Consider the following 14125-nt stretch of genomic DNA (forward strand, 5'->3'; position numbering starts at 1 on the left):
ATCACCCTGACCCACAATAAATAAAAATAAATAAAATACAAAATAGAAGAAGAAGAAAGATGGAAGGAAAAAAAGGCAAAGATGGATGAATCACATCCCAGCACTCTGATATTAACAGAATACAGCAGGATTTCATTGAACTGAAATATCCAGAGCCCTTAGAAAGTGAAAGCCCTTGTCTGACCCTCCAAACATCCAAGAACCCCTTCATCCCATGCAAGGCAGATGTTGATGACACACAGCCCATTCTGCAGGAATTCAGGACGCAGCTCTAGGGTTCCAGGTATGACCACCTCCATGTCCACAGATCCCATAAACCCTAGAGGTCCTGGGACCCTCGGTGCAGCCCTTCTTGAGCCTGCCCACCTTCCCAACCACTCTGCAGTGGTAAATCTGCTCTGTTTAAAGTCTCTTCCATGTTTATTTCTGAATTCTTTCCCTGATGAGACCGACTGTTTGGCCCTGACCCAGTGACCTGAATCCAGTAACCCAAGGATCTCTGGCTGTGAAGTAGCCTCCATCCCTGCTCAGTAGAAGGGCAGAGGAGACACTCACCGAACACCTGGACATTGTAGAGGATGACGGCAGCACCGGGCTGGCCAACCCCGTTGGTGGCCATGCAGCTGTAGGTGCCCGAGTCCTCCTCACTGGTGGGGTCAATGAGCAGATTGCTCAGCAGGAAGCGGGTCTTGTTGTAGCCAGCAATGTTGGACCCGTCCTTGGCCCAGGTGACTCGAGGTGGTGGGATCCCACTGGCCACACACTCCAGGATGAGACTCTGGCCTTTGGTGACAATCACAGTCTGAGTCTCCAGAGGGTAACTGATGCGGGCAGCCTCTGCAGTGGAGCCTAGGAAGGGGAGGAAGGGAGGGAACACATAGAATGAGATCCTTGCCTCCTGTAGACATCCCCTTCCGCCCTCTTTGGGTGGGTGACCTGGCTGGAGGAGAGTCTCAGACAACATGGCTTGGGGGTCAAACAGCCTTGCAGAGGCTTACGATCTACATAAAGCAGGGTAATTATTTAATTCCTTATTAGAAACAGGGGCAATGAACAGAATTTAGGCACTTGTAGCTCTAGGGGTTGGCGGGGAGATGAGAGCATGAAGAAAGTCTAAATGGAGAGGGGATCTTTTCCTGCTTGACCTCAGTCAGTGAATCCGAGGCCAAGGAAAAGAGGGGAGATGAGGATCTGCTTGTCTCTATCCTCAGATCTTGGGGTACGGTCCCAGTGTTCCTCTATGGCCGAGCATTGTGTTGAACTCTTTAAAGATTTGTATTTCATGAGTCAGTGTCTTTATCAGGGACAAAGTGGAGGAGGCAGTGATCCTTCTCAACACTGGAGGAGAAACACACAGGTAACTCTCCTCCCTGCTGCCTTCTTCAGGGACCTTCAAAGAGCATGAAAATCTCTGCTCTTGCCAGATATGCCAGCCAGGAGCAGATACAGATCTGATTATATCTGAAGCTTATTTATGGAGAGCCCCCATCCCCCCCTTTTTTTTGGTTGGTTGTAGGATTTTGAACTCTGGGCCTGGGCATTGTCCCTGAGCTCTTCAGCTCAAGGCTAATGCCCTACCACTTGAGCCACCACGCCACTTCCGGTGTTCTGGTGGTTAATTGGAAGTATAAGTCTCAGGGACTTTCATGTCAGGCTAGCTTTGAACTATGATCCTCAGATCTCAGCCCTCTAAGTAGCTAGGATTACAGGCATGAGTCACTGGCACTTGGCTGATAGCCTCTTTTTTTTTTTTTTTTTTTTTTTTTGCCAGGCCTGGGCTTGAGCTGAGGGCCTGAACACTGTCCTTGGACTTTCTCAAGGCTAGAGCTCTACCACTTGAGCCTCAGCATCACTTCCACCTTTTTTCTATGTATGTGGTACCGAGGAATCGAACCCGGGTCTTCATGCATGCTAAGCAAGCACTCTACCACTAGGCCAAACTCCTGGCCCCTGATAGCCTCTTTTTAATCAAGGCTATACATGTCCAAAATAAATTTCTGAATTAAACATTTATTATTTAAGGGGGAAAAAAAATCCCCAAATTCCAGATCAAAGGTTAAGTTGGAGAGGGACTCTTAGAATCTAGCTTGATTAGTTTCAAGGAAAATCCATGTCCTCAGCTAGCTCTGCTTACAAAGTCCACTCCATTGGGTATTTGGGGACCATGGAAAAATGCTCAGAGGAGCACTTCAGCCATTAAGGTTTTCACCTAAATGGGGACGCATGTGGGCACTTGTGAGCGGACTATCAGCTGATAAACGCTGCAGCCAGCCCAGCACACACAGCCCAAGATGAAGGAAGCCAGGCACTGAACAGGAGAAAGAGGCCATAGCCCATACTGCTGCATCTTTCCAGCTCTGCCAACCCTCCCTCTGCAATAGTCCACCCAGCGTCTGAAGCTGGCCCTTACGCCGCACACGCAGTCTGTCACTAGAGCCGGAGGTCTTTACTTCCTGGGTCACTGGGTTGTAGGCCGCACACTTGTACATGCCTTCGTCCTCCTGGCTGGCGTTGACAATCTGGAGGTTCCCCGATGGCATGATCAGATAGTTGTCTGTGGAAAGGGCAGGAAAGGAGGAAAAGGGGATGAGTTTGGGCCCAAAATACCAGACTCCAGAGCTTCCACAGAGACAGGGCTGTAGGGCAACCAGTCCAAGCCTAAACATTGAATGGGGTGGAAGAGCCAGGATGAGGAAATAATCTACTGGCTCTTGGATTGGCTGATCACCTGCCTCCAAGTTGGTGCTTATGTGTGGAGTTTGTCTTTACGAGCTAGGGAGGCTAAAAAAATTCAGGGCTTGGGATCAGCCAGACCTGGACTCAAGCTCTGGATCTGCCACTGTATGATCTTAGGCAAGTTAATTAATCTCTCAGATCCCGTTTCCTCTTTTGTAAAAAATAGGCCTAATAATGCTGCTTTGGAGCTTCTGTAAGGGCAGAAGGGCCTGTGTCGCCAGCATGAGAGAGAGGTGGTTTTTTCTGTCACAGTCCCTGCTATGGTCACAGCTTGGTGTCCTCTCCCTAGAGACTGTCTGCTACTGGGGAGAAATAATCTGACCCCCAACTCTGCACATGTCTGACTTAGCAAGGCTGGTCTGTTCTTGGGCCTGGGGGTTGGGGGAGGAGGAGGTTGGGGGAGGATTCAAGTTCTCCAGACAGGAGGTGGAATCACTGCTCGACACAGACCAGCAACCAGGGTGGCCAGCTTCCTGGCAGGATAAGCTCTGGCAGTCAGCTCGGAGCTTTGCCTGGGTGGCCTCTCCTGGGAGTGGTGGTTGTCACCATGCCTGGTGCTTGCCTGCTGCTGGACAGCAGGTGTGAGTCGCTGAGATGAGGGCCAGATGGATGAGCTTCTCCAAGGGCAGTAGCCAAGCCTCCATAGGACAAGGAGATCCAGGCGGGCTCTTTTACAGCCATTTCAGAGTGCTAGGATTGGGGTTTTCCTTAGCGAGTACTTACATATCCCTTTCCTAACGAGAAGATCTACAGAATACTTCCACACTTGGAGTTGTCAGGTTAGAGCCTATTGGGTCGTTACTGGGAGGAGGGTGACTGTTTTGAAGGTGGGGCTCCCCTGGGCCCATAGTGACATCTACTGTGGCATGAGCAACATGCTAAGACCATTAAGGTACTGGGAAAGTAGGGAGGGCACCCAATAAAGTTCCACCAAGAAGTCTGCCGTGTTGGGTGCAGAAGAGCTTGCTTCCTCTGTAGGAACCCCAAAGCTCCAGGGATTCTCGGGTCGTACAGCAGCCTTCCGGGGTGTGCTGGGGGCGCCTGGCGGCAGGGGCTCACACAATGAGCATCTGTAACCTTAGGCTGAGAGCCTCATCAAACAACAGCGGCTCCAAAACACCTCTCAGTGCCTTCAAGGATGAAGATATGTTCCATGACAGGACAGAGGTCCTCTATAAGGGAAGCCATGCTTCCCCCACCCCCAATCCTGCCTTAGTATCCTACAGGCTACAGACAAGGGAAGCAGACAGCTGGCTCGCTCGAGAACAGGACTGTCAGCATGGTTACAGGGGACGCACAGGCATCTGATACTGACATGGTTTGACAGTGGATGAGGAAAGCCAGCTGTTTACTGGCCTGTTCTCTGGGCTTCCATCTCCTTGCTCACCTCTGGAGGATTCCAGCCACTCTTGTTTGACGCTGTATCGGACCTGGGCTTTTGGGTGGCTCTCAGGAAGGTGGCAGGCAATGACAGCTGTGTTTCCTTCGTCCACTTCAATTACATGCTGCACGTCTAACTTGAAGTCCTGGAGATCTGTGGAAAGAAAGGAATGTGGCCTTTATGTTTCCACGGTTGAGCACAGTGTGGCATCTCAGGGCTGATGTGGCAAGTTACAGTTAACAGCTTCAGAATACAGTCCGGGGGTCACCAGAGGGTGCTCAGTCCTTCCTCGGTATCTTGCTGTCTACTGGAGTTTATAAGGACAGAATCTAGGGACTCAACATAGTGTGTGTATACAGTACAATATCAGCTGGGGAAAGTGAAAACAATTCTGTCAGGAGATGGGCAGTGCTTCTGACACATAGTATGATGTTTTGTCTCCCTCCCTCCTTCCCTTCCCCCTCCCTCCCTTCTTTTCTTCCTTCCTTCCCTCCTCCTTTCCTTTCTTTCTTCCTTCTTCCCCTATCACAGTAATAGGAATTAATTCCAGAGCCTCACACATATTACACCAATGCTCTACTACTTGAGCCATACCTCCAGACCTTTTTGGCTTTCATTATATTTTTTGAGATTGGGTCTTATGCTTTTTCCTGGGCAGCTAGAGACTGGGATCCTCCAACTTCACCTCCCCCCGCCCCACCAACCCCTTCCAATTCTGGGGTTTGCACTCAGGCCTTGCTTCCTAGGCTAGTGTTCTACCATTTGAGCTATGCCCTCAGCCTGCTTTTTGCTCATTGCATTCATGAAAGAGTCTAGTGAACGTCTCTGACTGGGCTGGCCTTGATCTGAGGATCTCCAGATCTCAACCTCCTGATCAACTAACGTTATAAGCATGAACCAGCAGCACCTAAATTCCTTTTCATTTCTGAGATAAGGTCTCACTAATTTTGTCTAGGCTGTCATTAAACTCACATTTTTTTCTGCCTCTACTTTTTGAGTAGCTGGGATTATAAGCATGCACCACCATGCACCACCACGCCCTGGCTGCAACTGGCCTTGGGAATGGTACTAGAGATTAAAAGGGAGATCTCCCCGGATTCTAGAGGGTGCCAGGATCCACTGGGACACTGGGAAACACCCTCAGTGTCTCAATGGCAGTGCAATGTGGCGGAGCTGAGGGTCTGACACAGACTGCAGTCTCTGGCAGACTATGGCTATCTTTCTAGGAGAAGACTAAGCTCTAAATTAAGAGAGGGTGGAGAGCCATCTGGAATAAGAGCAGGATATTTCCCAAACAATCCAAAAGTCCATAAAAACAAATCTCTTTGTATGAGCCAAATCACGGATGTTACTGAAAAGCATGGCCATTTGTACAACAAAACCACATTCCAAAGTGGAAACTTACTTTTCAGGCTTGTGGCTGCATATATCTTACGAAAGGAAATCAATCTAATGGAGTGTAAGTAAGAGGGCTAGAAATATTTTATCCAGATGCTTTTTTCATCAGAGTAAAGCCTTTGAGAAGGAAGTAGCTTTTCAGGATGCTGACCCCTCCAAATTCTGCTCAGCACCCAGGACTGAGAGCATCAGACTTACTACACTGTCACAAGATGCTTGCATGTGTCCTTGTACCCAGGAGACTCACAAGGAGGGGGAAAGAGTCAGGGTTTTTGTTTTTGTTTTTTTTTACAGAAGACCGGAAGTAACTGTCAAAAACAAAACAAACTAGCCAGGCGCTAGTGTCGTACATCTATAATCCTAGCTACTCAGGAGATCTGAGGATCGTGGCTCAAAGCCTGCCTGGGCAAGAAAGTTTGTGAGGCTCTCATCTCCAATTAATCACCAGGAAATGGGGCAGTGGTGCTGTGGCTCAAAGTGATAGAGAACTAGCCTTGAGCAAAAGAGCTCAGGCACTGGATTCAAGCCCCATGACCAACAAAGAGAAAAAGCTAAATAAAACAAAATCCAATCTATTGTCACCATAGGAGAACTCAGTAGAAATCAAGGTAGCCAGCCAAATCAGGTTTCCTACCTGACAGAATTTTCTAGAAGCACTCAGTCAGGCCAAGCCACAGAAGATGACCCTACTTGTTTCCATGAAAGGATTGCTGTCCCTTGACTACAGTGTGTTAGATATGAACAGTTTAGGAGCAGAGACCAAGCTTTGTTCTCATGTGACTCCTCTGAACCTAACTCAGGCCTTGGTCAAGGTCAATTTTAAATGTAGATGGGTGTCTGAGAAGCTGAGCCCCCGAAGTTAGGTACGAGATGCTCATTTGTGTGGCCTAAGATCCCAAATGCACTGAGTGAGTTTGTTTTACATGATGAACTCAAAGACAATAGCCTGGTTTGACAAATGTTGTGCGAACACTTTTCTCAAGTAAAGTTTCGTTGAAAATGGATGGTTACAGAAAAGAGATGAAGTAGGATATGAAAGTTGTGTAGTAAGAAACCCATGTAACAAAAACAAAACAGATCAGCCAGGTCTCTTCTCTCACCCCGTTTTACTTCCCAGGCTTGAAAGAGAATTGCCTGTGAGTCAGGGAAAGACACTTCTTAGGAAGTCTTTTCTTTTGACTGGACTCTTGGACTATTAAACAGTTATTTCATTTATTATTATGCATTTATTATTTAAGTTTGCTCATGACATTTGACTAGGAATTCCTTGTGAAAAGCCTGTTAAGTTTGTGCTCTACACATGAACCCTCAGCCCTATCAGTTTTCTAAACATAACACATGCTCTCTAATTTTATCAGAATGAATAGTGGTGGAAGGCTGAGTGCAAGACCAACTTCATGGATGACCCAGATGTTTGATTTAAACCTCTGTTGTTACCTTAAAATTCTAATTATGTGTCTGTGCATAAATATCTGAGTTTGAACACAGGGTCTGGACACTGACTGTGAGCTGTTCTGCTGAAGGGTAGTGCTCTACCATTTGAACCACAGCTCTACTTCTGGCTTTTTGGTGGTTAAGGAGACAGAGAGTCTCATGGACTTTCCTATCCTGACTGGCACTGAACCTCGATCCTCAGATCTCTGCTTCCTAAGTGGATAGGATTGCAGGTATGAGCCATAAGAACCACCTTAAAATTCTTAAGAGAATTGGAACCAAGGACTCTACATTTTCATTTTGCACTAGACCTACTAATTATGTGGCCCTGTCTTAGCTGAGCTTCTTAGCCTAGCCAAGATAATTAATAAGCTTTGTTTTTCCTCAGTGAAAAGGAAGACTTGTAAAGGAACTGCCTTAGCTCACTGTGCTCTGACTAAATATTGGTCACGTTTTAAAAAAGCTATTCACTTAAAAAAAAAGAAAAGAAAAAGCCTTGATCTTGTGTCTGCCAAGTCAGGAAGCTTCCCACAAAGCAAATGGTGAGCAACTGTGCACTGAGAGACACCTGGAAAATTCCTCAGGCACTGAGCCGCACAATTCCACGGTCTAATAGACCCAAAGCAACTCCACGAAGGCTTTTTCAAACCCACTCTTTTTCTTTACTTCAGTCCAAGGAAATTTGCCTCAAGCAAGAATAGACTTAAAACCTTGGCCAATCAGTTTGCAAGAAAGATGTGAACCACTGAAAACTATTTGGCACCAGCAAGCCAATCTCCATCTCAATGGCCCCTCACTTCTGCTCCCAGTAATTGAAGGCTTATCTTAGCACTACACCAGGCACCCATCTCACCAACCCAATGTTAGATGGCACCATGGTTTTATTAAGCCCTTCTTAGCTACTGCTGCATCCGGTGCCAACTGCTGGGTGGAGACAGAAGGCTGAGCTATGGGAGAGGAGAGAAGCAAGCACCAGTCAGCCATGCAGCCCAAGAGTTCCTCTGTTCCGATGCCAACATATGCACAACAGTCCATGCAGGGAGGACCCAGGACTGCCCAGCTGGGTGTCCAGCTCCCCACAAGGGCCGACTGGCAGGCAAGCCCTCCTAGTTTCAAAACCAGTAAGCAACCATTTGTTCCTTGGCCCTGTCCCCTCCCTGTGTCTCCTAAGCCTTAGCTGCTGCCTCCCTGGTTGGCTTCGGGGATCAAAGGGAGAGTAATGACGTGATGAATGATCTGGAAATCAGAGAGCTCCCTTTCCAGTGAGTCTGGACAGGAAGGAGGCCAGGGAGGGGTGGAGATTTCATGATCAATAACAATCTAATCAGCCATCAGACAGGCAGATGTGGGGAGGAGAACCAGTTGGCTGCCTGTGAAAGATAGCAGCCTGTTCCTAGGCCCTGGTTCTCCAAAGTGGGTTTCCTGGCAGAGTCCAGGAGCTGCTCAGCCTTGCCTCGCTGGAGGTAAGGGGCAAGTCCCTCAGTTACAAATGGGGTTAGCAGGCCTATGCTACAGGAGGGTGAGTCAAGTTTCACAGGAAATGGTTTGACAGGACACCTGTCCTTGCCTGTTAGCTGGCGCTTTTGAGAAATCCATTAGAGGAATGTTTTTGCAGCTTTACTCCTCATCCCTTTCCTTACATCCCTCTTCTGTATCCTCGGTCCATGCATTCCTGCAGATACTTCGTTAATTTGCCCACACTGATCAAATGCTTGGGGACCTCTCTTGGTTTCTCCAATTTCCAAGGTCAGAAGCTCTGCTTTGTGAGGCCACCTCTGAATTTACTGATCTTTCTGGCCTTGTCACAGAACTTTGTGCTGTGAAAGCCGATGATATCTTAGGCTATATAGAGAATCCTGTCTTTTCCTTCTTAAATCTCAAATTCAAGGGGAAAGATATATACTCTGATGTCTCACTTCTTTAGGTCAATGCATTTACAAGGACTTGTTCAAACACACATCATGCGACATGCTCCCGATTCTTCTTCACACTTCAAGAGCACTTCGGGCACAAAACTTTTTTGGCAGTAGAGAAAAGAAGAAAGCAAATAAGAGACTTTCACAGGCACACAGGGATGGCTGCCGTTACCAGGATCATACATAAAACAGTAAATGTGGGGATAAAAACATGAGAAGGGGTGTCAAGGTTTGGGAAGTAATGCACCTTCTATCTGGTGGATATAACTGTAACCCTGTGTTAATTGCAATTTAAAAAAGAGAAAAAAAACAGTAAATGGACACATTTTATAAAAGTCACCTTGACATTATTCATGATCTTCTAGTCTCCATCCTTCTATTATTAATAAATGTTAATAAGGAATATTGATAAATATTAAACAATGTTAATATTACCAGTCATGTAAATTCCTAAGCTCCAAACTACATGTATGAATGAAATCAAAATATTTGGGGCCAGGTACTGGTGGCTTACGCCTATAATACTAGCTACTTGGGAGGCTATGAAGGGTGGGGGTTGGGAGAGGCATGTTGTGGTTGAGAGCAACCTCAGCAGAAAAGTACATGAAACAGCTTCTCAATCCTCACCCGGGCATGGTGGGACATGCTCAACAGCCTGTCTACACAGAAGGCTGAGATTGAGAGGACTGTAGTTGAGGCCAGTCCAGACAGAAAAATGCTTCCAGACTCCATCTCCTTGGAAGAAGCTGGGTGTGCCATCCCAGTGACTCCAGACACTCCATGGAGGACCAAGACCCTGCTTCAACACAATCAATGTTAAAAAAAAAAAATGGTTGGGTCACACCTGTAATCTTAGCTACTCAGGAGGCTGAGATCTGGGGACCACAATTCGAAGCCATCCTAGGTAAAACAAACAAACAAAAACCCATGAGTCTGTTTTTCCCCATGAACCAGCAAAAAATGAGAAGAGAAGCTTAAATGGTAGAGTGTTAGTCTTGAGAAGAAAAATAATCTCAGAGAGTTTCCAGGCCCTAGGTTCAAACCCTTGGACTACAATAAAACAAAACAAAACAATGCAATGCTTGGTATAAGTTCACACAATCTCAATACAATCGACAAATCTTAATGGAAGGTTTATTTGTCAATTTTTCATGGACTTTAGCTCTCTAGTTACAAGCTTTGTTGGCTCTTGCTTTGCTCCTAGTGAAATCCATAAGCTTAACCATTGCTTTCAGAGGCCTCCTCATCCAGTCCTCCATTCAGCTGTGAACCAAAGCTCTCTTCCGTTTGGGTAAAATGTCAAGAAAGATGGCATTTGGGGCTAGATGCCATCAAAACAACTGTGTTTGCCAGGCGCGGTGGCTCACGCCTGTAATCCTAACTACTCAGGAGGCTGAGATCTGAGGATCAAGGTTCAAAGCTAACCTGGGCATGAAAGGACCCGAGACTCATCTCCAACTAACCTCTAAAAAATGGGAAGTGGGGCTTGGCTCAAGGGTAGGCCAGTAGCCTTGAGCTGAAGAGCTCAGGGACAGCACCCAGGCCAAGTTCAAGCCCCAGGACCCACAAAAACAACAGCAACAACAACAACAAAAAAAAAAACCTGTGGTCTTCTGAACACCCCAGAAGTGGCCAAATACAGTCTTATCCCTCTTTCCTTCTGAGTTCTTAGATCAGAGGATGAGCCACGCTTGTCTGCTGAGGCTTGGGTGAGATGCACTAGGTTGTGGCACTGCATGGATCTCATCTGGCAAGGCTGCCAGGACAGCTCAGTAGCCCCAGGGCTACCAGCAAAGTTTCTGGGCCCACTGCTAATTCGATTCCTCCATTCTCATGACCTCCAAGCCTCAACTTGTACCTGTGGCAGCTTGTTGTGTTTATCACTGATGTTACAACACTCAGAAAGATTCTGCTCGAATGGAGCACTACTCAGTGGCATGTGGCCTTCCCTTCCCCTTCATCCCTTCTGGCAAGAGGAGCACATGTACAGCACCTGAGAGCTTTCCCTGGTTGAGCTCTTAGCTCCTGGTTCTAGAGATAGACTTGAGTGTGGAATCTAAGATGGTGGAGAGTGTCTTCCTATATAGCCTCAGACAATGCAGGGACTTGTCCTGTGCACTGAGCTGCTTCACAAATGAGCAAGAAATCACAGGTCGATCTCAACCTCCAAATCACCTGAGAAAGCACAACCTAGCAGTATCTCACTGCTGGCCCTTGAAATAAAGTGTTCGGAAAGCCAAAAACCACACAATTCATGTGCTAAGAATGGGGCACGGTAGAGCTGGGCAGTAGACGAAGTTACCATGCCTAAGGTAGTCTTCTCAGAAGCCACACATATTGGCAAGTGACTCTTTTACCAGTGGGTAGCTCTGATATATAGACCACAAAAGCCAAATCCAACTGGAGCTCACAGGCTGGGCAGAAGTCATGCATTCTGTAACTAGCCTTTGGAATAGTACATCCCTTCAGGCATCACTGATGCTTCCATTCAGCCAGCCAGGTGCTCAGAATTGTTGACTGAGAGACTCTGCAGGACACAGAGGATTTAAATATAACCTCAGCCACAGGGAGCTAACTTCGAATCCAATGGGCATGACAAGTAAGGACAGCACAAGGCAGGATATGATCATTCTCAAGTGTGGTATCCTCCAGCGTGGGCCTCACCTCCTCCACCAGCATTCCAGCCCAAGCCAGGCTCCCGAGAGCTGAGAGAATGTCGAGGAGAACTTGGCAGACGAGCAACTACTCCTTGCTTGCAGGCCAGGATGGTGGATAAATATGTTTGCTCTCTTTGAGATTTTTTTTTTTTCTTTCTGCCAGCCCAATTGCACAAATAATTTTGGCTCCAAACAAAGCTCTCCTGACAGCCATGGAAACATGACATGAAATTTCTCAAACACACTTTCGGATGAAAGCAAGGCATGCTCCCTTTTATTTAAATAAAAACAGTTTCCATGGGGAATTTAAAAAAATCTTTGCAGATGCCAAACACATTAGCTGTCAAATCTTGTCTTTTTCTTCTCTCTTCAGTTAGAGGTGGGTTTGCATCCTTACTTGAACAGTGGGAGAAAGTATGGAAAAAAGATGAAAGGGATGGGGGTACTGAGGGCAGAAAATCAAAGTTGAGACAAGAGGGAGAAAACTGGGTGGGAGTGGAGGAGCGAAGGCATAACTGGAGGAATGAAAGAGGAAGGAGAGAGAATGAAAAGAACAATTTTGTAATGTCATTAAATGATTTGCAATAAACTTGCCTAAGGCTCCAGGAATTTCTTGGCTTGAACCAATTAAAAGTATTTTATATATATATATATATATATATATATATATGAAGACATAAGAGAATGAGAAATGTGATTAATCCTCAAAGACAAGTCAAAGACAGAGCCACGTTTCCAGTGAGTCTGGCAGCCAGATGAGCATTCATCTGTCTGCAGTACTGCTGTGAGGTAGAGCTCGTTTAAAAAGATGGTGAGGTTCTTTTGGACTAAATGAAAGAATGAAATGGTTTGGAAAAAATAGAGAAGGGAGGAAAAAGAGATTTACTTGCCAGCAACCCACATCACACATATTTCTCTGATCATCCAAACATAAACTATAAACTTAGCGATGGGAAAATTAATGTCCTGGTGGTCCAAGCTCATCAGAGCCAGAGCTGGATCCTGGCACAGCCTTTGGTAGGGCTGGCAGCCTGAACAGGAAGAGGAGTCAAAATTGGGGGCTCAGGAGGTGGCTGGGGGGGGGGCTAGGAACTTCGGTGTAGCACTTGTAGCCAGAATTTCAGGTAGGAAAGGCAATGTCTAAATTCTAGTGCCAGTACAGCCCATTCAATCTCATTTTCTTCCCGTCCACTGGAGGAGGGTGCTTTCAGCTGTAGCGGTGGCTTATCGGGTACACTCACAGTTGCCAGCACTGGTCTGTGAAGGGTCGGGGATGACCTACCAGACCCTTCACTGGCATGTCACTTCAAGGCAACAGAGATTCCTCCACACATCTCAATTTCCTTTAAAAAAATCTCTTATGCTTCTGACACTAATGAAGTTTTCTATATCCTTCTTGGCTCTATGTGTATTTTCAACTTGTTCATACCCTCAAGGTCTTGCTACATCCTTTCTTCTTTACTTATCAGAATTGCCAGGAGAATATCTCATGAGGTACCCATTTTTCCTGTCTTATCCAGTAGAAAACAGAATTTGCCATAAAAGTATAAGACATTTCATAGTCATTTCCTAAGACATTCAAACTGTTTGGCTCCTTTAGGGGCTAAGTTATCTTTTAGTGATTTCTTGCCTGGCTGGCCAAGTAAAACGCACATAATTTACCATATAATCCCGCTAACTTTCCAAGGTAGTCTACTTTTCCTGTGCAACTCTTGACGTGCACAGGGCATAGTCTCTGTGCTCACACCTGCCCAGCTCTCAGCTGTAGACTCCTTCAGGTGGCCATCTGTGTTTTCTTTCCTCCCCAACTCTTCTCCCCACAGCCATCCCAAAGTGAAAAGCTTGCGCAGGATTTCTTGAGATTCCAATGTACAAGTATTTGTTGTTGTTGTTTTATCTCCAATTTGGAGCCAATGGCTCCTTCTTGTCCTTCTTGTTACTCAGAGGACTAGAGGCAGATAAGGCCAGGGGTGGGGGGAAGGGTTGGGATTGGAGGAAACATGTTTAGGTTTCTTTTCTTAATCAGAACCTAAGGAAACAGAGATGAGAAAAGTTGGGAAGAAGATGTCGTAGCAAGAAAGACAAGTAGCTGGGGTTTGGACTATGAGTTTGGTGGACTTCACCATGGAAACGTCTCACAGTGAACAAGAAATTCATTACGGAAGTATCTGCACATTCTAGGCATTGTGCTGGTCTGAGAATTACAAAGAGAAGGGCTGAATTAACTCGATAAAAGTCTGAGAAAGGTAATGTAAGGACTCAGAATCAAAGATAAAGACAGATTAAGATTTTACTCTTCAGTTTCCCTTAATCACCTGCAGTTGAGATGGTTCATAATTCTTAAATCTGTTCGGGTCAGTCACTAAATCATAAGGAAGACATAAGAAATTCCACCTTTGGGACTGGGTATTTGGCCTAGTGGTAAAGTGCCTGCCTAACATGCATGAAGAAAAGCCTGGAAGTGGTATGGTGGCTCAAGTGGTAGAGTGCTAGCCTTGAGAAAGCCCAACGACAATGCCCAGGACCTGAATTCAAGCCCCAGGACTGGCAAAAAAAAAAAAAAAAAAAAGGAAAATCTACCTTTTTCTTCATTAGATTGAGAG

The 14125-nt window shown here is 46.2% G+C and overlaps 1 protein-coding gene across 1 annotated transcript in view; it reads right to left on the reverse strand.

Annotated features, from left to right (window-relative positions):
- The window catches only part of Boc (BOC cell adhesion associated, oncogene regulated), a 76653-nt gene that overhangs the window by 17427 nt on the left and 45101 nt on the right, over positions 1–14125 (reverse strand). Inside the window, 3 exon segments of the mRNA XM_090346462.1 lie at positions 556–849; positions 2411–2554; positions 4124–4270. Of these exon segments, the coding sequence (XP_090202588.1) occupies positions 556–849; positions 2411–2554; positions 4124–4270 (585 nt within the window).

Source organism: Megascapheus bottae, chromosome 1, assembly GCF_031878675.1.
Source record: "Megascapheus bottae isolate mThoBot1 chromosome 1, mThoBot2.hap1, whole genome shotgun sequence".
Classification (NCBI taxonomy): Eukaryota; Metazoa; Chordata; class Mammalia; order Rodentia; family Geomyidae; genus Megascapheus; species Megascapheus bottae.